The sequence below is a fragment of the Carassius carassius genome, chromosome 37 (genome assembly GCF_963082965.1).
Source record: "Carassius carassius chromosome 37, fCarCar2.1, whole genome shotgun sequence".
NCBI lineage: Eukaryota > Metazoa > Chordata > Actinopteri > Cypriniformes > Cyprinidae > Carassius > Carassius carassius.
In genome coordinates this window covers 13,873,805-13,897,299 of record NC_081791.1, presented here as the reverse complement: position 1 = coordinate 13,897,299, position 23,495 = coordinate 13,873,805, and the positions used below count along the sequence as shown (strand labels likewise).

Here is a 23,495-nt window from a genome sequence, read left to right as displayed (position 1 = left end):
AAGGGTTTATAAAAACATACTGGAACGGGAATACAAAACTAGGGTATCAAAACTTTGAGGGTCACTCTTTATCGGTTAAAAGGATGTCTGTCAGTCCAAAAGGAATAAATAAACATTCAGACATTATTAAAAATCGCCAAAAACAAGATGGAGAGGAGCAAAAATAAAACTCGTAGGGAAACAAAAACAAAGGAAAAGGATGGGTGATGACAAAAAGACAGAAGTGAAGTTTCTGCCCTTACTCCTTTTTTGCCCCCTGCATCGCCAAGAGCAGCTATAATGGCAAAATACTGAATTACACGTTTCGTGTTGACTGTTTTGCCAGCACCGGATTCTCCACTAGGCATGGACAAAATTTATGTGAAATATACAAGAAACAATATTAAATTCAAGATGTGAAGATTAAAGAAGAAAAAAAGAAAACTTTTCAAAATGATAAAAACCCATTTTTTTTATACCGCTTCATGATTAAATAATGAACAAAAAGGATTTCAGAACTTTTTGACCTAACAGTTGTAGAATAGAGATGTATTAGGGCAATGGAGGGTCACTTACGTGATAAGCATTGACTGGTTTTCACGATCTGCAGGGGGAAAAAAACAGCTCAGATCACTTTAAAAGTGCATTAAAAACGAAGGCCATTAAATTGATCAATTAGTTTTTGATCTACAGTATTCTGAATCAAAATACATGCAACATATAAGACATGAAAATTGAGATCAAAAGTGAAATGTGTTTCATAACATACTTTTTAACATGTCATTGTAGGCATTGTCTGCTATGGCATAGATGTGAGGGGGAACATCTGTCCGACGCTTTCCCTTATATGCTGCAACCACTTCAGGAGAATAGACGGGAAGCCATTTATACGGGTTAACTGTCACACAAAACAGCCCTGAATATGTCTGCGGACAGACAAAAGCACACGCATTAAGACTGAGACAGGCCAGAAATGATCCAAAAGTCTCAAGTTATTCTTAAACATCTTTTAGTTACAGACAGCTGTTTGGCAGTAAATGATAATGTGGTGTCTCACGTAGATCATCCAGAAACTGTAGCGACGGCTGAGGTTGAAAAGAACAGAGGCCTCGTTGAGGTGCGTAAGCATGGCCATGTCTTCAATCATGTCAAACTTCGGGGGATTCATCTGCTGAATGTCTTCCTCTTTCACCGTTAACATCTGTCAGTATTAGATCAAGCATAGTTACTTCAATGAAACATTTTTTTCCTCACTTAAGTCTGCTGAACTTCTCTTTGAGTTGCTAAATACGATATAATACACAGCATTGTTTTGATGTACACTGCAATAAAAAAATAATTCTGTATATTTTTTCTATTGTAAAAATACCTTTAAAAATACCTAGATTTGTCTTTGTTTGTTGCATGAAAAAATATATGATTCGATTTTTGCTTAAATAAGATATAAGAATAAATAGTTGCCATGAGTTAAAAAAAGATTCACGATTCTTCTCTTAAATCTAGACAAACAGTGATTAAGAATATTATCTATATATATATATAAGCATTATCACAGAAAAGAAAAAGAGCAACTGAAGCTTCACTGACCATTCCATCTTTGGTCTCCACCATGACTTTATCTCCATCTGTATCTTTGATCTCCACCTCAATGTAGGCTTCTTTCTCATCTGGAATCCAAACACGTTTCTTCCCTGCACACAGAAGTACAGTAAGTGTTACTTCTGAAATTAACTGTCAGATAACTAAAAACATTACATACCATGGTAAATTTCCTCTTATGCTTGCTAAATCAATTAAAAATAATACTATTACTATTATTGTTGTTGTTGTTGTTATTAGGCTGTGTAGAATATTATATAGATGTATTTTGCATTGCTTTGCATGTAAAAAAAATTATATAAATTTTATACATTTATATAATTTTTGATGTTGCAAAATATCTAGGAATTGTCAATATTCTGGTGTTTACATGCATAATACATGCTCATTTCCATGTGTAGCTAACCCATTCATTCAGAATTGGATATTATTTCAAAATCAATTATTTAAATATTTTGATAGGCTCTATATTGCACCAATAATGTGTGACAGTACCATCAAATGCATGCGACTGAGCAGCGAGTTGTTCCAGGTTGGTTTTACGCAGAAATGTGGCCGCGTCTCCAAAATCCCTCAATTCCATAAAGCGGGACATGATTAACCCTTCTGGTCCCGGACCTGCGCTTAAACACCTGTAACGTCGTAGAAACTTTGTTAGAAGAAAGGTTTCTCCACTTTGTTGTGTTTTTCATAGGCATGTGCAGAAAAAAAAAACTCTAATCCAAAATCTTGGTAAGTAGGCCTAGTTGTGTAAAAAAAAAAAAATAGACTTCTTCAGATTACACGTTTCGTCGCATGCAAAGCACGACGCCCTGTCCAAACAGCGCTGTGGGAGCACATGCATTTGGATACTAACCTCAGTAATGTCTAAACGGGTTGGCCTCGAAAGAAGTGGCCCGGTCCTCTTTTATTGTTTGCCTCAAGGTCAGAGTTGGAGAGATATGTCAAATATCCCCATGTGTCCGTGTGGGGTCAGCTGCTCATTGGCTGCGCGGCCGTGCGGTCCAGCCCTGCGCGTTCACAAAAGGCAAACAGGTTTGAGGAACCGTACTGTAAGGGGTTATTTTTAAAACGACATTGTTGTTGGTTGTGATTTACTGTTGTCAAGAGGTTAAATACGTGACCCCTCTATCTCTATAAGTGATGTTATAATTGGCAAAAAAAAAGTGATTACAATTAATGCAAATCTCTTTCGAGGGGTCAGGCCCTAATTACGACTTGGACCCCTGTAGGACAGTAAAAGATTGGCGAGGGGAAGAAGGTTATTTTGTGCATACAACGGCGTTTTCAGACGATATTTCTGTTGTTAAATTATCGCTAAATTGCCGCTCAAGAAAAGACGCTTTTACTTCTGGTAAAGAAAGTAACAGTATGAACCTGACACGAAGGCAATGTATTTATATTTGTAGTTTTATTAGCATTATAAAACAATGTTGTAGCTTAATAGCAATGTAGCATAATACATATAAGTTGTATGCATATCATTTTTTTAGATCTATCTATCTATATATCTATATATATATATATATATATATATATATATATATATATATATATATATATATATATATATATATATATATATATATATATGTGTGTGTGTGTGTGTGTGTGTGTATTGAATATTTATACTAATAATTAAAATTATTATTTGCTAAAGGTACACATAAACTGCACACCATATAACATGGGCCAATTATCTCAGGCAATTCAAATAACTATCAAGGAGTTGGCTTAAACTGTTTATTTTTAAGAGTTGGCTTAAACTGTTATGACAGGATGGAATATGTTATTTGGAAGGGATGAAATCTGTGCTTATAATGGAAGGGTTCCTATTACTAATTTCTGAGATAAAGATTTAACTTCTTATCTAGGAAACTTGGTGCAGTCCATTTCTGTGTGTGTGTTAGAAGGGTATCTGTCTTTGCCTTTGACTTGTTGAAAGACTAGTGGTATGTTCAATATAACACACAAGATATGCATGATGTTCATACTCGGTTACTGATACAATCAGATCCTCCTCAGCAAATAGGCGCCTCAGAAGCTGTCGACCTTGAGGGGTAAAGCTGAGATAAGTGTCCTCTAGCAGAGTCCAGAGCACACTATGTAGCCCGAAAATAGAAGAGAATACAACTCCTGTTCGCAATAGCCGGCATTCCGTGCTGAGATAGCCGTGCTGTCTGGCATGGGTTTGTGGTTAAAGAGGCGGTGCTCTGTTTTGTTTCCCTTAGAAATTACTGAGAGTGATCTGCCAGTGGTCAAGCACTGAAAGAGCGTCCACACTATCTCAACCATATAAATACTGTCAGGGGTACACAGATGTCACCATTTAGGTTTGGTATACTTCATACTTTATGATTTTTCATAAGTGCACAGTAATATTTTTTTTTTTTACTATTTTTAATTATTTTATTTATCTTTTTTTGTTTGTTTGTATTGATGGCAGGGATGATGTAATTAATTTGGCTACTTCACACAGCAATTTCAACTATTATTAGCTATAACTATACAGAAGTTACTTAAGGGTGCAATATGTTTTTGTAGAAAAATAAAACTATTCAGTGATGTAATTTATAATTTAATCAAAGCTTGCACCAAAACAATGTGGGCTTCAGACCGATTTATATGTATCCCACAATCATTGGTACTTACATAAATAGAAAATAGTACAAGGATTTGAATCTGTAAATCATTTTGTAATCTATACTTGTTTGGAAAAAAACTATTTAATAGAAGGAATCTGACTTTTCAGTGCTACAAAGGACAGACAGAACTGTTAAAGATAAACCGATTCATTAGAACCACTCAAAATTTCCAATGGTACATAGGACAGAGAGAACAGTTTAAGATTAAATGATTCATTTGAACGAATTAGACTTCCCAATGTTACGTAGTACAGAGAAAATCAATTTAAGGTGAACCAGTTTTTCAGACTTTCAGACCAGACTTTCCAACACTACAAAGGACAGGGATCTGATTAAGATGAACTGATTTATTAGAATGAATCCGTCTTTCTAAACATCAGAGAGACAGGAACGTTTAGGTGAACATGTTTGATTATTTCCTCAGTTCAGTGTTTAAAAACTGTGATTTACCTTATAGATAGTTTCTCTCCCAACATTATATAATTCATTACAATGTCATATGCCATAAAAGAGTGTCTGACTTGGCACACCTAAACAAAGCTTCCAGGAACCAGGGTTTGAAGTTCAACACACGGTGAGCAGTTGTTACAGATTATCAACTCTCATCCAGTGGCACAAAACTCTAACACAGAGGCTGAAAGGTCAGAGGTGGAGGAGGGTGGTCGCATTCTGTATACCCACACCCAATGGGGGTAAGAAAAATACACATAAACTGCCTCTTAATAAATGTTTTCCTCATGCCAGTCAGAACATACAGTATCTCCTGGTCTTCTAAATCCTATGCTGGATCTATCCACCAGGCGCAGACATGTGAACCAGATCCCAGCTGAGCAGCGTTCTACTCCCCACAATTCAGGATTTTGCATTCATTTTTCCCACTGATCTGCCTCTGACAGTGGCGTAAGACCCTGGCACTCAGCAACCCCCCTGCACCTGTGTGTGTGATTGAGAGCGAGTATGAAGAAAAGGAGAGTTTGGGAAGGCCTAGATTTCCTAATCTTAGGATAACCAGCCAGCACTTCCCCACAAATCAGCAATAATGTAAGCTAATCAGTCTTTTAGCAAGTGGCTCATTGGATGAAGACAACCAGTGCTATTCTCCCCCATCTGGCTCTGACACACGGCCCGTCTGCATTGTGTTAGTTCTCCATTGCTACACCATCAGTCTCACACACACTCAAACACATTACCTAGATATGAGCACCCACAGCTGTCTGCTTATTTTAGTCTGGATTTTGACAGCACTATATCTCTCCCACTAAGATCCCCCATAACAATCCCTGACGCCTTCACCAGAACAATGGCCAGCAGCTCACATAAACCTTTTAAACTTAGAAAGCGCTGAGGCTCTAGAATAGCGCAGCCATTCTGGCGCAATCCCCTGCCGCACGGTAAGCCCAGAGAGGACGGACAGAGTTAACAAGGCCTTGAGTCAACATTGACTTCAACAATCCTAGATTCCTGATTCAAGACTGCGGATGCTCAAAGTTTCAGTTACATTTTATAAAATAGATAGATTCGGCTCTGAAATGTGATTGGATGAACCGTGTTTAAAGCCATTGTGAAGCATGCATATACACACACCTGTGGCTGCAAATCAGCACAAAGTTGCTTTGTTGCTTGACCAACAGCCTACTGGGAGGCTAATGAACTATTAACTGGTGGAACAATTCAATCTTCTAACAATAATTAATATTAATATTAATTATAATATTTAATTTAAAATAATTTAATTGATTAATAAAAAAAATTTCATTAGTCTACAGTTCTTCAATTCATAATATAATAATTTATTAATAATAATGAAAATTCCACAATTTAATTTAATTTAATTTAATTTAATGCCCCCAAAAAATCATGGTAAATCCCTGTAATGATTACTGCTATATATTTAAACTGATTGAAATGAGCAAAACAAGAGCTGTGATGAATGTGACCATGTGCTCACTTTATCTCTCCATCTGTCTCATTGTCTCTTAACCTTCCCAGTATAGTCTTACACTAACATCATTACTATTTTAATAGTACATATAACCTGCAATTAAAATTCTCAGCCCCACTTATGTACACCTGCACATCTCTATATTCATTTACTGTCTCATACTATGGGACAATGGGAACCTTGACAGATTGGAATGGGAAGTGAATATGAGTTAATTCAGTCAGTCTCCCATAGATATTGCTATGTGAAACATCTCTTAACAATTCAAAGGCCCAGGGATTGATGGAAACATCCACATGGCTGACTCAAAAAAACCACATTAGACGTATCAAACACTGCAACAACTGTTGAAGAGTGCACACACACACACACACACACACAATAGCACTATATTTACTGCATTTCACAGTTCATGCTTTACCTTGTATTGAATCTGTAGCTGTGTTTGCTGCAGTCTATTTACCATTGTACTACACGAGTGCTCACTAATACTGAATAAATGCAGCTATTTTCTGATATTTTTGTTGTTTAAAAATGTTTACATGTTTAAACTTTATTATATTTTCCTATATTATTTGCTAGGGCATCATGCTAGCATGTTCTGTGCCCAACTGACACAAGAGTTGAAAAGACAAATGATATTTGTTGGAAAAGAAGAAGGGAGTGGTTGTGAAACAGAATATTTCCTCCAGTCATCACCTTGCAATGCACAAGGTCAGAGAAATGGTAGGAACATCAGGGTTTAACTTGTAAAGCTCCTATAAGGCTGCTGAAGAATCCTGTCAAGTGTTGTATGGCATGGAAGCAGTGTAGTCTTACACTCTTGAGATGTCTGACGCACATTCCCTTAGGGCTGCTACTACAACACTCAGATATTTAGTAGTTTGTTTAAGAAATAAATTACTGAAGCTTTCTTGATGTTAAAACTTTTAAACTTGGATGGATGCACGAATACCAGTCTATGAACAGTAACCAAACACCATTATCCTACAATAATCATTTTATGATTAACTACAAGGATTTACAATATAGGATATGTACAAGCATATCAATGTAAATTAAATAAAAATAAAGTTAAGGTAAATTTTTTTGTTGTGGTTGTGACGGTAATTTTAAAATGACATGTCTGTCTGATACTTGCAATGTTATGTGAGGGCCATAGCAGTTCACTGGTTCTTTGCAAACTAATTGGGCAACATGAAACTAGAGTCGGTGCATGCGTGAGGAATTAACAGTGATGACCGAAGAATCGGCTTTGCTTTTGAAGCCACACTGCATTTAGATAGAAGAGGTTATTTCTAGTGCTATGCACAGGTGGCATAGATTTGGAGTGACATAAAAGAGAAGGGGAAGCACTGTATTTATATCCACTTTGTCTCTCTCCTCTGGCTTCTTTCAACAGGAACACTTTTTCGGTTTCTTTCTTTCTTTCTTTTGAGTGAATGTTAACATGTTAAGGTGCACAATTTAGTTGCTACTGCCATCTATAGGAAAACAGACGTACGCTGTCTGAAAGTTATAGAAACTGCGTAATGAATTATTAATGTGCATAACGTTTAAATATATGCAGTATTGTTATAAACTATAGGACTATAAGTATTAACAATAAACATGTGTTTAAGCCTGTCATTCTCATTAGTTATATATGGCTACATAAAGTAACATTATTGCTTCCAACCTCACAATATAATTGCCATGCCATGGCTAAAACACTATGGTTAAAACAATTATTGTTACCAATTCTTCAAAATACTTATATACTTAGAATTAGTTTGGGACCACGAACATTTTGAATAGGTTTCAGGATTTGTATTTATTTTTATTTTAATAGTTTTATTTGGCAGATGTGGTAAATACAGATTTAGCAGTTTTTTTGTTAACTATCGAGTTTATATGGTGTATTGTGGTAGTTATATTTAAAAAAAAAGTTATGGAAAAAAGTTTGAAGGTGCATTCGCAATGGACTATTATTTTGAAATAGTGAACGTCAGGTGATTATAGTGGCATGTTATTGCTTGTAGTAGCAACACAGAAACACGCACAATAGTGTCTTGTGTTATTCCTTACGCGTTATTAAATATACAACTGTGGTTCATTCGTTTGTTTATCGCTCGTGCAGGAATGGCGGAACAGATCACGAGAGAAGATGCGTTGACACGGGAGGGCCTCAGACACGCGTGTCACATTATGTTGTACGGAGACTCTAGTGCCAAACTCTTCGGGAAAATCCCAATCAGACATATAGTACTGGTAAGGAAGAGTGCATTCACTGCGACATGAACATGAATTTTACCTTTATGTGAAGAGTGTGACTATGACAGGTGCAGGAAGTTAAAAATAATATGTAAATGAACGCCCTGAACCTGAATTCAGATTACTGTAATTTAGATGCAGATGCGTTTTGATGGCTTGCTAGGTTTCCCAGGGGGGTGAGTTCCACTTTATGCAACAGAAGAAAACAAAAATCGTACATTTTGAATGAATTTTTAAGTTGTTTACAAATGAACCCTCATTATTCATGAAGACTGTGTTTTATTTTATCAGATTGGTGAACCCGTCTGAGGAGACGCTGGAGGCGGGGCTTAGCAGAGAGCTCCACGAGGAAGTGGGCGTGGCTGTGCCTGTGGGTGTGGACAATCACGTGTCCTCTTGCCTCTCTCCATCCTGCCCTCGGCTCATCACGCATTTCTACATCAAGAAGATGACAGAGTCAGAGCTGAAAGAGCTAGAGAGAGCAGCTGTAGCTACAGCCACAGATCATGGTTTAGAGGTTAAAAATCTGTCTTTTATTTCATGTGTGTGCAAATGTACTTTCTAAATCTTATTATGCAATCTGTCTCCAGGTGTTAGGTATGGTCAGAGTGCCGCTCTACTTTCTCAAGAATGGAGGTGGTCTCCCCTATTTCCTGTCCCACTCGTTCATCAGTAACTCTCGGGCCCAGCTGCTCTCTGCCCTGCAGCGCTGCGGGCTGCTGTCCCAGGGGGAGCTGGAGAAGGCTGTGAGACAGGCTGAGCAGATGAGACGCACACACAGTGGTGATCCACACTGACATCAGTTTACACAGCGGTGTCTTTTCACCCCTGGGCCACAGCTACATCAGTAGCCCAACCCCCCATTGCCAGTAGAAACTCCCTCTTGTCCTCACCCTACCCTCCGTTCCTGATTCAACCGTATACAGCATGTACTATCTGTAGATATCCTGTGTCACAGAGGATCAGACCTGTTTAAAATGCCTTAACTGTTAATCAAAAATGTACTAACAAAGTGACACTAGATTCACTTAAAGGGAATTGTTATTATTTGGTAGTATCTTTATGTCCATATTTGGACATACCATGGGATGTTGCAATAATTATACCTCATAACAATTTAATTTGTTGTTAATATGAACCCATATAATTTGCATATGCAAATGCATAATATATTATATTATTTATGAAGAGTAAGAAACTCATATGCCATACTTTTTGTCGAATTTTTAGATCTGTTTATGAGAGTTACATATTTGCAAGAGAAATTGGGCATGCTGGTTTGACTAATAAACAGCAGACAGCATATAAGACTTGGTTTTCGGAGGTTTTCGCAAACTTGTATCAAAGCTAAGGTTTTAATCACACTTGCAGTACTTAAAAATGGCCACAGAGTTGCGCTACCAGACTTACCCTTATTATCAGCTTTATAATTTAAAGCTGCAGTGTGTAATTTCAGAGCCACTTGTTTCAATTGTAATAATATTAAACGGAATTGTAAAATTAATGACTGTTTTTCTAATCTGCCATTGGTTAGCAAACAGACAGTCCCGTCATAAACTCACGGCATTGGTTGCACCAGTGTTGCAGACGTGGGAATTCACCGCTGGCAAGATGGGTTTTAATAAAAATTGTCAGTCTGTACAGTAGAAATGCAATTAAAGTAATTTTTTCACAAAAGCCCTGAAGGCGTCAAACGACATAATCCGTTTGCTGGCAAAAAATGGGATTTTCTTGGTGCAAGTTACACAGAATTTTTTTTTCATATACTACAGACACTGTAACATTACAAGGCTAATTAAAATAAATTGTCAAACTTTTTTTTTTATTCTAAGTATTTACTATGTTATATATATTCTATGTAAAAGTAAGGGGTCTAAATATGTGAGATCAGTCTCTTATTGAAAATGTTTCTAGTTTGCTTTGTTCCCATTCAATCTGTACTTTTTATTACAAACTATATTAAGTATTGTAGTGAACTAAAAATAATCCTAGTATTTGCTTTGTTCCTCTTTTGCTTTAATGGCAGCAGCACTCAAATTTCATGAACTCTACAGGTATGTGTGAAACCTGAACATCGTGTTCTTTAGCATGATTTGAAAATAATCTAAAGAGCATTTTGAGCTTCAGTGGAAGCAAAAAATCGGTTCAAAAAGTCACTTGCTGTAATGTCAACAATTTCCTTAAATATTAATTAAAACATTTCCAATTTATTAACTTTTCTGGTTTAATATTTTTAAAATAAACGTCCTTTTTATGATTGATTCTGAATCTCAGCATCGACTGTGGTTTCAGAGATTTGAACCCCACTTTGTGATCAATGCACACGTGTCTATGTGGTCTGTTTATGTCATTGCTACATTCTGCAGTCCATCAGCATCTCTGAACAGCAGCTTTGATGATGTGTTCATCAGACCACAGCAGGTGAAATCAGCTTTGTAATCACCACTCAGCATTCGTTTGCATCACTGCATGTGCAGTTTTGAGTGTGTGAGCCTATGAGTACGCATATGAAGCCAGAGACCTGAAGTAGGTCAAAGCTGTGAGGACTGACTGACCAAGTGGAAACTGAACTGTCCTTAGGGAGGACGGGCCGGGGTAGTAAGGCTTGATGCGGGAAGATGAGCAAGTGTAGAACCAATGGTATCAGAGGCAGCACTAACAAACTGCTTACATGTTTGCTACATGCTGGGCCATATAAATCGCTTCTCGTATTGCACAAATCTGACAACCTGCTATAATGTTTCCAAGTCACATCATGGCTTCCCCCCAGCCACCCTCACAGTGGAGTTGCCTTTCCAAGCACTCATGGGTGGGGTGATGCTTCCCGTAGACCATTCGTTTGCCACAAGGGAACTGGAGCATGTGCAACAATCCTTATTACAGCTTTTATATCCATGATTTTGTAAGTCTTTACTGACCAACTACTACACACATATAATTTATGTTGACTGGATGCATATACGGTTTTATTATATGTGCACTCTGTTTAATAGTGCTGCCGCTGCACTGGATTTCTCTTTAGGGATCAATAATCATCACTCTTTATATGTGGTGAGATTGGGCGGCACTGCAGCTGTAGATGTTTTGTTCAGCTGTGTGGGCTTCTGTCTGGTTTTATGTGTGAATATATATAGTGTGTGTGTTTTATATTACAGGATTTAAGAGGCTTAATTTCTCTTTATTTGTCACATTCTGAGGATTTTATAGTAAGAGAAAGAGAGTGAACACAGGCTTAACATGAGAGAGGAAGGAAACAAGCACAGGAAAGATGGGGGAGGTGAAGGGTTTCAAATTCTCTTTGCACCTCACAAAACTCAAGATAGGTATTTTACTGTACAGTTCATTTATTTCAGTAATTCAACTCAAATTGTGAAACTTGTGTAATTAAATTCAATGCACACAGACTGAAGTAGTTTAAGTCTTTGGTTCTTTTAATTGTGATGATTTTGGCTCACATATAACCAAAACCCACCAATTCACTATCTCAACAAATTAGAATATGGTGACATGCCAATCAGCAAATCAACTCAAACACCTGCAAAGGTTTCCTGAGCCTTCAAAGTGGTCTCTCAGTTTGGTTCACTAGGCTACACAATCATGAGGAAGACTGATCTGACAGTTGTCCAGAAGACGATCATTGACACCCTTCACAAGGAGGGTAACCCACAAACATTCATTGCCAAAGAAGCTGGCTGTTCACAGAGTGCTGTATCCAAGCATGTTAACAGAAAGTTGAGTGGAAGGAAAAAGTATAGAAGAAAAAGATGCACAACCAACCGAGAGAACTGTAGCCTCATGAGGATTGTCAAGCAAAATTGATTCAAGAGTTTGAGTGAACTTCACAAAAATGGACTGAGGCTGGGATCAAGACATCAAGAGCCACCACACACAGATGTGTCAATGAATTTGCTGAACCACAGACAACGTCAGAGGCATCTTACCTGAGCTAAGGAGAAGAAGAACTGGACTGCTGCCCAGTGGTCCAAAGTCCTCTTTTCAGATGAGAGCAAATTTTGTATTTCATTTGGAAATCAAGGTCCTAGAGTTTGGAGGAATGGTGGAGAAGCTGATAGCCCAAGTTGCTTGAAGTCCAATGTTAAGTTTCCACAGTCTGTGATGATTTGGGGTGCAATGTCATCTGCTGGTGTTGGTCCATTGTGTTTTTTAAGTCACTGCACCCGTTTACCAAGGTATTTTGGAGCACTTTATGCTTCCTTCTGTTGACCAGCTTTTTGAAGATGCTGATTTGATTTTCCAGCAAGATTCGGCACCTGCCCACACTGCCAAAAGCACCAAAAGTTGGTTAAATGACCATGGTGTTGGTGTGCTAAACTGCCAGCAAACTCACCAGACCTGAACCCCATAGAGAATCTATCAGATGAGCTGAAGGCCACTGTCAAAGAAACCTGGGCTTCCAGACGACCTCAGCACTGCCACAAACTGATTACTTCCATACCTTACTGAATTGAGGCAGTAATTAAAGCAAAAGTATTGAGTACATTTACAGTATATGAACATACTTTCCAGAACGCCAATAATTAACTAAAAGGTTTTTTTTTTTTTTTTTTGGTTTTATGAAGTATTCTAATTTGTTGAGATGAATTGGTGGGTTTTTGTTAAATGTAAGCCAAAATCATCACAACTAAAAGAACCAAGACTTAAACTACTTCAGTCTGTGTGCATTGAATTTAATACACGAGTTTCACAATTTGAGTTGAATTACTGAAATGAACTTTTCCATGACATTCTAATTTATTGAGATGCACCTTTATGTTTCACTGAATTAGATTTAGACATTGAGTTTTTCTCTGTTATAGACTGTGTATTAAGCATGTGACTGTTCTTGGTGTTATTCGAAAAAAACCCAAAAAAGCTTAATTGTACATTATTACAAATGTGGATTTGGAAATATTCTTAATTGATTTTAAGAATAACAAATAATCGTTCTAGATTTTAAAAGGATAGTTCATCCGAAAATTTGAAATTTTTCACCCTCATGTTGTTCCAAAACCTTGAACACCTTTTTTTCTTTCTTTCTTTCTAATCTGTTGAACACACACACACACAAAAGATATTTTGAGAAATGCTTGTGTTTTTTTTTCTGTAAAATGGAAGTTAGTCTGAACTGTTTAGTTCTTCATCACCTTATTTTGTATTTTCAGAAGAAAGCAAGCCATACTGGTTTACAACAACACCAGGGTGCCAAGCATATATTTATGTTTCAACAACAAATTAATTTAACAATTCTGGCACATTCACAAGTCACGACCCACACTCAAAACACTTCTCGGTATCCTTTGAGCATCTGAATCTGCTGCTGTCACGATGTCACCGAGTAAATCGGCGGTTTTGTGGGCACCATTTCCTGTGAGGTGCGAACTCGTCTGAAAGCTTGTATTGCTTGGTATTGCCCTGCTTTTATTGTATGCATAACAAAAATGGATCTAATGAGCTGCACAAAAATTTGCACATGCATTGCATACGAGATGTGACAGATAAGTCATTAGCACATGACAGCGCGCGCTCGCGTGTTGTAACAACAGTTCGTTCAACACAGAACGTGTTGCGTTTGAACGCAAGGCGCAACGAAGTGCAATTGAAAGAGCGTTCATAAAAAGTTGAACTTCGACGTGGCATAACGTCCCACGGTCCACAGAAAATCAACGCAGTGGAAAGAAAACAAGGCGTTCTGTGTGATCCGGCTATTACAGTGGCAGCAGGTGTGTGTGTGTGTGTGTGTGTGTACACAGAAGCGTCGGCCATTGTTTGTTTATCACCCAGCTATTGCTATTACCAATTTAATTCATTTGGTATTGGCATTAGAATCAGTTTTATAGCTCATCTGCAAGAACGTTTAATTCACGAGTGTAGGCTACATTAATTCTGAACGTGTGTGTGTGTGTGCAGAGAAAGCGGGGCGTCCGCGAGGCGCGAGCACAATGCAAGGTCATAAGAGAATAATTTTACGGCCACAGAGAGGGAGAGAGAGGGAATATTAGGAATGAGCGATGGAGCTAACTGGGAGGAAGGGGTAGACTAAGAGAACAAGACAGCATATTCATATCCATCCCTGTATTTATAGTAAGCCTGCGGGGAGGGGGATAGGGGGCGTGGCTTCGGTCATGACATTCTCTCTGATTGCCTGAGAGCGGAGGAGACAGAGAGAGGGGCTGTGTTTCAGCATGCGCGTGTGGCGTGTGTGCATGTGTGAACCAGAGGAGGGGAGCTGTTTTCTAGCATGCATGCATGTGTGTGCTTCCACCTTATTTTGAATGCACTCCCTGAGAGAGAGAGAGAGTCATGTGTGTAGAATGTGTCAGAGGGGGTGAAATCAAACTGGCTGCGTGAAATCAAACACAGTGTTCTCTGTGTCCAGCGAGAGGGAAAGAGAGACAGATCCTAGGAGAATGAGGTAAGGTTAGGTTTTCTTTATTATGACTGTAAATTCAATGTGCAGTGCTCTCAGTCATTCCACCTCCTCACACACGCACCGGAGACTCACTGACATGTTTGTGTGTGTATGACAGCGGGCATTTCTTAGATGCATGCGTTGTTATTCTTTCAGCAGGATGAGTGTGTGCGTGTTTTGGGCAGATGCGTCCATCACGTCCACGCACAGGCTGCGTGTTTTTGCATACATGACTGATTGTGCGCATGGATACCACAGAGCGAGAGAAAGCTTCTAACTGACGGGCTGCTTCCTCTGTCAGTGTGTCTCAGCATTGATTGTTATCAGGCTGTCCATGCTACCTCTTTGCTTCATTCTTCCACCTCATCACCTCCCCTCTCGCCTCCTCTACCTCAGTGGTGTTGTCATTTGGCGGAGGGTTTCCCTCTGTGTCGCTCTTTCTCTCTTCCTCATGCACAATCTCCTGTCTTTCATTTTCTAACTTCTAATCACCGTTTAAGGAATAGTACACGTTGAAATTGTATTTTTGTCATTATTTACGCTTCCTAGTGTAGTATCAAACCGTTATGGGTTCTGTCTAACATAAAAGGAGATGTTTGGTAGAATGTTCATGCTGCTTTTTTTCATGCAAAGAACATGAGTGGTTGTCTGGCTTTAAGTATGAAAAGGAAAATTATCATAAATTAGTCAATTTGCACAATATTCCTAGTCCTCTGGAGTCATACTGTAACTTTAATTTTGTTTATTTTATAATTTTTTATTTTATGTTTGTTTTTTGATCTTTGAAAAAAAAAATCTTCCCTTCTGACTCTAAAATTTCTGTATTTGGATTTAAATATTCAAATGGACCTGGACCACAAAACTAGTAATATGTTTTTTTTTTATTTTTTATTAATTGATGTATGGTTTCTTAGGATATGACAATATTTGGCTGATACATCTATTTGAAAATCTGGAATCTGAGGGTGCAAAAAAAAAAAATTAGGAAATCACTTTAAAGTTGTCCAAATTATGTTCTTAGCAATGCATATTACTAATAAAAAAATAGTTTTGATATTTACGGTAGGAAATTGACAAAATATCTTCATGGAACATAATCTTTCCTTAATATCATAATGTTTTTTGGCATTAAACATTTTTTTACCCATACAATGTGTTGTTGGCTATTGCTATAAATATAGCTGTGCTACTTATGACTGGTTTTGTGGTCCAGGGTCACAAATATGAAATATATATTATATATATATTATAATGCTCAAGTAATACATATACATATTGAGTTTCACATATTAAAATTTATTGTGACAAGTGGTTACGTGGACACGCTAGATCCAAATACATTTTGCATCACTGACATTAAACCCACATGACCATGAATGAGATTTAATAGGAGAAATACACACACACACACAAAAGAAAATTCTGTCATAATTTACTCACCATCATGTCATTCCAGACCTGTATGGCTTTCTTCACAAAATAAGATATTTTGATCATTGACAATTGTGAAAACAATAAAGGTCAATGGGTTCAAACCAAGACTGGACCCTATTGACTAAAATAAGCACTGAAGACAGTTACACAGGTTTGGAACGACGTGAGGGTAAGTAGATTATGACAGAAGTTTATAATTTTTTTATCTTTTTAAGAGCTAAATAGCTACTTAGATTTCAGTCTACTTCTCACAAAAAAGGGAATGTGTGCTTTTTGAAATTATAGTAATATGTACCACTTGTGGGGTCATTTTTGCAGCTTGACTGCATTTTATGGAAAAGAAGTATCATCATTCTGCTAATGTCCTCCATTTTTGTTCCATTGAATAAAAAAAAAATCATAGAGATTCAGAACAATGTGTGTATGAGTAAACAATGATGGAAGAACTAACTCTTGAAAAGGCAGATATGTGGCAGCTGTGATAGATGCTCCCTTGAAAGAGGTATTGAAAGGCAGATGTATGAGTCTTCAAGAGAAGCGATTGCTTCCGGATTGGCGCTTGCAGGGTAAAAGTTTTTCCAGTGACAACAGCGGTTGTACTTAACGAGAATGAGTTCGAGAATCAAAGTCTTTTTTATTTAATTTTATTTTTTATTTTTTTTTACAAATTAATTATTATGAAAATGCTGTCTGTACTATACTCTACAAAGCTCAAACATTTTACAATTCTGGTCAGCTCGGGTCATCACAAATACAAGTTTGATATTTTAAATTGTAATAATATTTCACAACATTACTGTTTTTATTCCATCTGTAATCAAATAAATGCAGCCTTCGTGAACATAAGAGACTTACAGACCCCAACCAACCATTTTTGAATGGTAGGATATGAGCAGAGGCATTATTGAGATCTCTTCTGAGTGTGATTTACCCACTCCTCAGGAGAAAAATCTGAGATGCAGGAAACTTCATCACATTGCTGACTTGGAAAAACCATTGAGATGCTTCAAAGATCTCATTTGTGATGTTTCATTCCTACTGGCAGCCATCAGAATAAAGCATATCTTAATTAAGTTATTAGTCTCAGGCAATATTTGCTAATTGCTTTTACAGAATTTTTTTTCTCTCCATAGTCCATAACATGCATGTTCAGAATTATGCTCACTTTAATGGCTCTGGGTGCAATTCTGATGCCATTTCATTATTTATTGTTGATAATGAACTTTAGCAACAAGATTTGTGGACAGACACAAATCTGAAGCTTTCTTTAAATAAATGAGACCAGGGTGTAACTGTGTCACGGATGTGGTGTGCAATGCTATCAATGGTCACATCACATGAGTTTCTGTACTGTTGTGTAGATAGTGATGTTGTGGTTTACTGTTGTGTAATTAGATGAGTTGGTGTATTTCCATTTTGAATGGCATTTTACTTTATGTTGCACTTCATAGTGTGACTTTAGTGTTGTACTGGCATATTGGCAGGATAGAGTGTGTGGGAGTTGGTTGGAAACATACATTGTGCGTTGTAGCTGTGATTTGCATCTCCAGTACCATTTATTTTTGAAAGATGTTAATACATTTATTCAGCAAGGATGCATTAAATTGATCAAAAATGACAGTAAAGACTTTTACAGTTGTTATTTAAAGAGAGTGTTCACCCCAAAAAGCTGCACAATTCTGGATAAATTGAGAATCATGATTTTCAAATAGAGTTCACAATTCTACCATGATTCTGAACTAAACAAAATAATGTATGTTATAAAATATTAGTTGCTGCAGTCTATTTAAAAGTGTTTAGTTATTTTTAATGAATTATGACATTTTAATATAAAATAGCATATATAGATTTAAAATAGATTTGATTTTAGGGCTGCACGATAATGGTTAAACTGATAATCATGATTATTTTGAATTAAATTATAATCACTATTATTAATAACGATTATTCTATCCTGCTGAAAAAAACAACAACTGCAAAACCAGCCTAAAATTAGCTGGTTTAAGCTGGTCTCCCAGCTTGGTCGAGCTGGTTTTAGCTGGTTGTTCCAGATGGTCTCCCAGCCTGACCAGCTAAGGAAGTGGTCAAAACCCTTCTTAAACCAGTCTTCTGACCAGCTTTGACCAGCAAAGGCCGCGCTGGATGACCAACTAAAATCAGTCAATCAGCTAAGGCTGGTTTTAGTTGTGTTGGTTTTGGTTATGGTATGGTTATGGTCATGGTTTTGGTTAGTGTTTTGTCATCTGTATTCAGATTACATTTTGTGACAATTTGTTCGCAATTGGGGAAAAAGCCACTCAGATCGCACAGTAAATTTGCTCAAAGATCGTTAATAAACACTGAAAACTAACGCCATGTCATTTTCAACATGAAAATTGGTAAAAACTTTAGAAACTATTAATATAGATTCCAACAATTGCAATTTATGTACATTTTTCCCCGTTGTATTGTCACAGGTAGGAAAAGCGCATTTATTCAATAGAGCCATTATTGAAACTCAGTGAATCATGGCACATTTGGTTACACAAACAGTGCAAATGGCTTGAGAAAAAAACACACATTACACTTTCATGTAAGCAGAATATCGCTGTGGAGAGATCGCTAAACTCGTATGTTTTCATATCATTATCTGCGCTTGTTCCGCCATCAGTGAGCGCGCACAGGGTTACCAGATTGCACTAATTAAAACACCGGGCAGAAAGTGTAACCTTAAAGGGTTAGTTCACCCAGATAGCAAAATTATGTAATTAATAACTTACCCTCATGTTGTTTCAAACCCGTAAAACCTCCGTTTATCTTCGGAACACAGTTTAAGATATTTTAGATTTAGTCCGAGAGCTCTCAGTCCCTCCATTGAAGCTGTGTGTACGGTATACTGTCCATGTCCAGAAAGGTAAGAAAAACATCATCAAAGTAGTCCATGTGACATCAGAGGGTCGGTTAGAATTTTTTGAGTTCAAACAAACCAATATCCCGGAGTAATGCATGCACTCAAACAGTACACTGACTGAACTGCTGTGAAGAGAGAACTGAAGATGAACACCGAGCCGAGCCAGATAACGAACAACAGACTGACTCGTTCACGAGTCAAGAACCGGTTGCATCGGTTTTCGGATCACCAGTAGTTCTTTCGGACAGTTCGATTCAATAAACCGATTGAAGAAAACGTTTCACCGGTTCTTTTGCGCTCGATGTAATGGCGTCATTTGCGATGATTGCCCTTGATTCAAGCCTTCGGTTTACTTGCCCTCATAACACTAGCACAGAACCAGTTCAGAATCAATCACCAAAAGAATCAGTTCGGTTCAGACGCTCTGTGTGTCAGTCTGCTTCACGCTGAATCACACATGCGCAGTATAATCAGCTCCTCGGTTCTTCTTATCTGGCTCGCCTCGGTGTTCATCTTCAGTTCTCAGTTCAGAGCTCTCGGACTAAATCTAAAATATCTTAAACTGTGTTCCAAAGATAAACGGAGGTCTTAAGGGTTTGAAACAACATGAGGGTAAGTTATTAATTACATAATTTTGCTATCTGGGTGAACTAACCCTTTAAAGGAGATAAGCTCTGTTTTGGGGCTTAAAGCTCTTCACATCTGGCAATCACAAGCATGAACGCTAGTGAAGACTAGTTAACAATGCAAGATAACGCAAATGCCAAATTGAAAACACGTTTCAGGATAAATAATGAGCTGGCCAATATCTTGACGATTATTTTTAATTAATCGAGAAAGATGGATATCGTTATCGAGATTAAAATGATTAATCGTGCAGCCCTAAATGATTTAATAAGCCAATTTTTTATATGAAAATTTTGAAAGAGTGGTTTGAATTAATGACTCACTTATAAATACTTAATGTGTTTCATTATTGGATGAATCCATATTTTTGAACTAATCTCTTGAATGAATGATTCAGTGACATCATTTTTTTACCTGTCACTTAGTCTCAGCCTCAGTCGTTATGCCCACGGACCGTTGGCTAAACGTCTGATGCATATGGGACATAAAAGTGGAAACACTTCAGGATTGTCAAAGTCATTACCGGATTCTACAGGATTTCCAGGAGACGTGTGTCACGTTCTTTAACGTTTTGCCTGGAAACAAAGATGCCATGGTGCCAAACCCCCTCATGAAAGAACAAAGCCGTCATGTTTGCAACTGTGATGACGAGCGCTTATCAGGATCAACTAAACGCTGGAGTTTCAAAAGTATGTGAAATATTTAAAGTTTGCAACATAGAATCTTTAAAATACATTCAAGAGTTATACTCACCGGTCTGTTGTGGAGACATTTTCACGCCTCTAAACGTGCTGCTGAACGAAACGAACTGTGATTGGTTGTTTGACATGTCGGTCAAACGGCCTCATGGGCGGGCCTTGGCCAATGAAAGCTTCCATGAATTCCAGACTTTCAGTCGTCAGTCTGAAGGTCTGGCTGTGCGAGACTACCTGTCGCTTGTCACCACCTAGTGATAAAACAATATAATCAACATAAACATTATTTGAAACACTAGTTACTTTCAAAAGGTGATTTGCTCTATTTTTCTTGCTACTTTAGACATTTATACGATTTTTTGTGCAGCTGTAATTTTGTTGTCATTCTGTCTCACCATCACCAACATGTTGTTTCAAAATCATGACTTTCTTTTTTCCTTGGAATATAAAAAAGAGGTATTAGACAATGTTCAAGCTGCAGTTTTCGATGCATTCAAAAGTAGATGTCAAGCTCCAAAAAAGACAAAAAAGGACCAACTCATATTTTATGAGGAAAGTCGTTTGATGCCATACCATACAGCAGCAATGTGTGAGGATCAGACTGAAATTAAAGTGATTATTAATGGAAAATCTTGCCTTGAAAATCATATTTGACAACCATTGTTACATTTATGAAACAGCACAGCTTCGACATTCAGCTTATTATCATCTGTTGTGTTCCACTGAAGAAAGGTCATACTAGTTTGAAATGGCATGAGGGTGAGTAAATTAACTTGATCTTTAATATTGGTGTTAGCTATACTCATAAATAAACATTTTGTGATGCAGTCTTAGTCTTTAATATTTGTGCCTTTGTCTGTGTGGCGGGAGCATCAGTCCGTGGCAATGAGAGAACACAGCAGAGGTCTCAGCGGTGGTGGCTATAAGTGTGTGTGTGTGTGTGTGTGTGTGAGGGTCCCTGTGGTCTTCTGCTCTGAGAGATAAGACCAGAGCTCAGCTTCTTCCCAGCCTCCACTGGGAGCGTAAAACAGGATTGATCCCATGGATCTCCAATTCCCCTCAGTTTCTTTAACTCAATACAGCAGACAGATCAAGTTTAAACGGGCACAATCACTCAGCCAGGACACCGGAGTGGTTTCATGCAGGCATTCCACTGCTGGATCAATATATGTCCTTTGTTTTCTTATGTGTAGCCGACAGTATATGTATTTAAAAATAGAATTATCCACCACTATTATGCTGATTTGTGAATTGCTAAATAGATTATGCAATTAAATTAGTGGACACCATGTGGGGGTTTTATTCATAGAAATGCAGGCTTGCATGTTTTTTAAATCTGAAGTAGATTACAGTTCAAATGCTTCAATCCTTTCTATAAAATAGAGAAACTACTGACAAGAGTATACAGTATATCAAAAACACACTGACATGCAGCAGTGCCGGCATACACTAATGCAATAGAATTCAACCCCATTGTGCACAAATCCGATTCAACTCTTGTGAATCAATAATAGCATTATCATAATGAAGTCTCTGCTAAGTTCTGATTGGCTGGCTGAGGCTTTTGACCTCTAAACAGTGAGATGGAGGAAGTGAAGAGCAAACTGTCATGACCACTCAATGACTGAGAGTCTCTGATCTGCCTTTTTCATGGAGTCTGTTGACAAGGAAATGTGTTGCTTAAAAATAGTCCATACTATTAGTGTTATGGATAATGTGCAATAATTATGTATCTATTTGATGCCATTGTTGAATGAAAAGCTTAGTGCTTATGTGACGGTTGAAAAATAAATGTGGTTAAAGATTTGCTAGTATATTTAAAATATTATTACAAAGAAACGGCAAGTAACAAATTGAATTAAAAATAACATTTTGAAGTAGAAAGACTGAATTTGTGTTTAATTGTCTAATGTATCCCAATAATAATTATATAGTTTAGGGTTACTGTGTGTGTGTGTGTTTGTATGTATATATATATATATATATATATATATATATGTGTGTGTGTGTATGTGTATCAGCTGTTGATTAAAAATATTCAAGTTACAGTTATATAATGAATACGGGGTTAGAAGTGCAGACTCTGAACTTTAATCTGAGGGTATTCTCATCACAATTGAAGGAAAGGTTAAGGAATTACAGCTTTTTTACATGTACCTCCCCTCTTTTTCAAGGGGACCACAAGTAATTGGACAATTGACTCAAAAGCCATTTCATGGACAGATGTGGGCTATTCCTTTGTTATTTTTACATCAGTTAAGCTGATAAAAGTTCTGGAGTCGATTCTAATTGTGCCATTAGCATTTGGGAGCTGTTGCTGTGAGCAAACATCATGCAGTCAAAGAAGCTCTCCATGCAAGTGAAACAAAACAAATCCACCAGAGAGATAGCAGGAACATTAGCAGGGGCCAAATCAAAAGTTTGGCACATTCTGATAAAAACTGGTGAGCTCAGCAACATAAAAGGCCTGGATGTCCACAGTGGACAACAGTGATGGATGATCAGAGGATCCTCTCCATGGTAAAGAAAACCCCTTTCACAACATACAGCCAGGAGAAGAACATGAACTCCAGGAGGTAGACATGTCTCTGTCAAAATCTACAGAGAGTTCAGCACAAGGTGCAAACAAGGCCAGATTAGACTTTGCACAAACAAACACAATAACTAATCTATCTATCTATCTATCTATCTATCTATCTATCTATCTATCTATCTATCTATCTATCTATCTATCTATCTATCTATCTATCTATCTATCTATCTATCTATCTATCTATCTATCTATCTATCTATCGACCGACCGACCGACCGACCTACCTACCTACCTACCTACATTAGTTTTTTATTTGTTTGCAATGTTTATGTTGTGTGCATTAACCAACACCAGAGAAACGTGAACGTGCATGTGCTTTTAAATGGTTGAAATATTAACTTAAAATATCACATCTCAAATCTCTTTAGCGGTTTGGCTTACAAAAGTTTGGGAATCCCTGACCTAAAACATATATTCACACCAGCATGT

At 37.5% G+C, this 23,495-nt stretch overlaps 2 protein-coding genes across 6 annotated transcripts in view; one reads left to right on the top strand and one right to left on the bottom strand.

Moving 5' to 3' along the window:
* LOC132118078 (myosin-7-like) overlaps positions 1-23,495 on the bottom strand; it is a 151,802-nt gene that overhangs the window by 13,646 nt on the left and 114,661 nt on the right. Inside the window, exons 1-7 of one of the 5 annotated variants that reach the window (XM_059527598.1) lie at positions 2,435-2,533; positions 2,074-2,210; positions 1,567-1,670; positions 1,037-1,180; positions 749-905; positions 556-583; positions 243-339 (exon numbers count right to left, since the gene is read on the bottom strand). In XM_059527598.1, the coding sequence (XP_059383581.1) occupies positions 243-339; positions 556-583; positions 749-905; positions 1,037-1,180; positions 1,567-1,670; positions 2,074-2,173 (630 nt within the window). In that variant the 5' untranslated portion in view covers positions 2,174-2,210; positions 2,435-2,533. Of the gene's footprint in view, positions 1-242; positions 340-555; positions 584-748; positions 906-1,036; positions 1,181-1,233; positions 1,252-1,566; positions 1,671-2,073; positions 2,211-2,434; positions 2,534-23,495 lie in introns of those variants that run through there. The other 4 variants (XM_059527599.1, XM_059527601.1, XM_059527602.1 and 1 more) reach the window with 4 other exon arrangements.
* On the top strand, positions 8,162-9,620 carry LOC132117706 (U8 snoRNA-decapping enzyme-like). The gene is made up of 4 exons (XM_059527023.1): positions 8,162-8,415; positions 8,554-8,594; positions 8,710-8,935; positions 9,009-9,620. The coding sequence occupies exons 1-4, from the start codon at positions 8,287-8,289 to the stop codon at positions 9,213-9,215; spliced, it is 603 nt and encodes a 200-aa protein (XP_059383006.1). The 5' UTR covers positions 8,162-8,286; the 3' UTR covers positions 9,216-9,620.

Excerpts from the sequence above, each read along its gene's own strand:
- LOC132117706 (XM_059527023.1), top strand. The coding sequence starts at position 8,287 with ATGGCGGAACAGATCACGAGAGAAGATGCGTTGACACGGGAGGGCCTC. Across the intron at positions 8,595-8,709 it reads TTGCTAGGTTTCCCAGGGGG|ATTGGTGAACCCGTCTGAGG; the intron begins GTGAGTTCCACT and ends TTATTTTATCAG. Across the intron at positions 8,936-9,008 it reads CCACAGATCATGGTTTAGAG|GTGTTAGGTATGGTCAGAGT; the intron begins GTTAAAAATCTG and ends ATCTGTCTCCAG.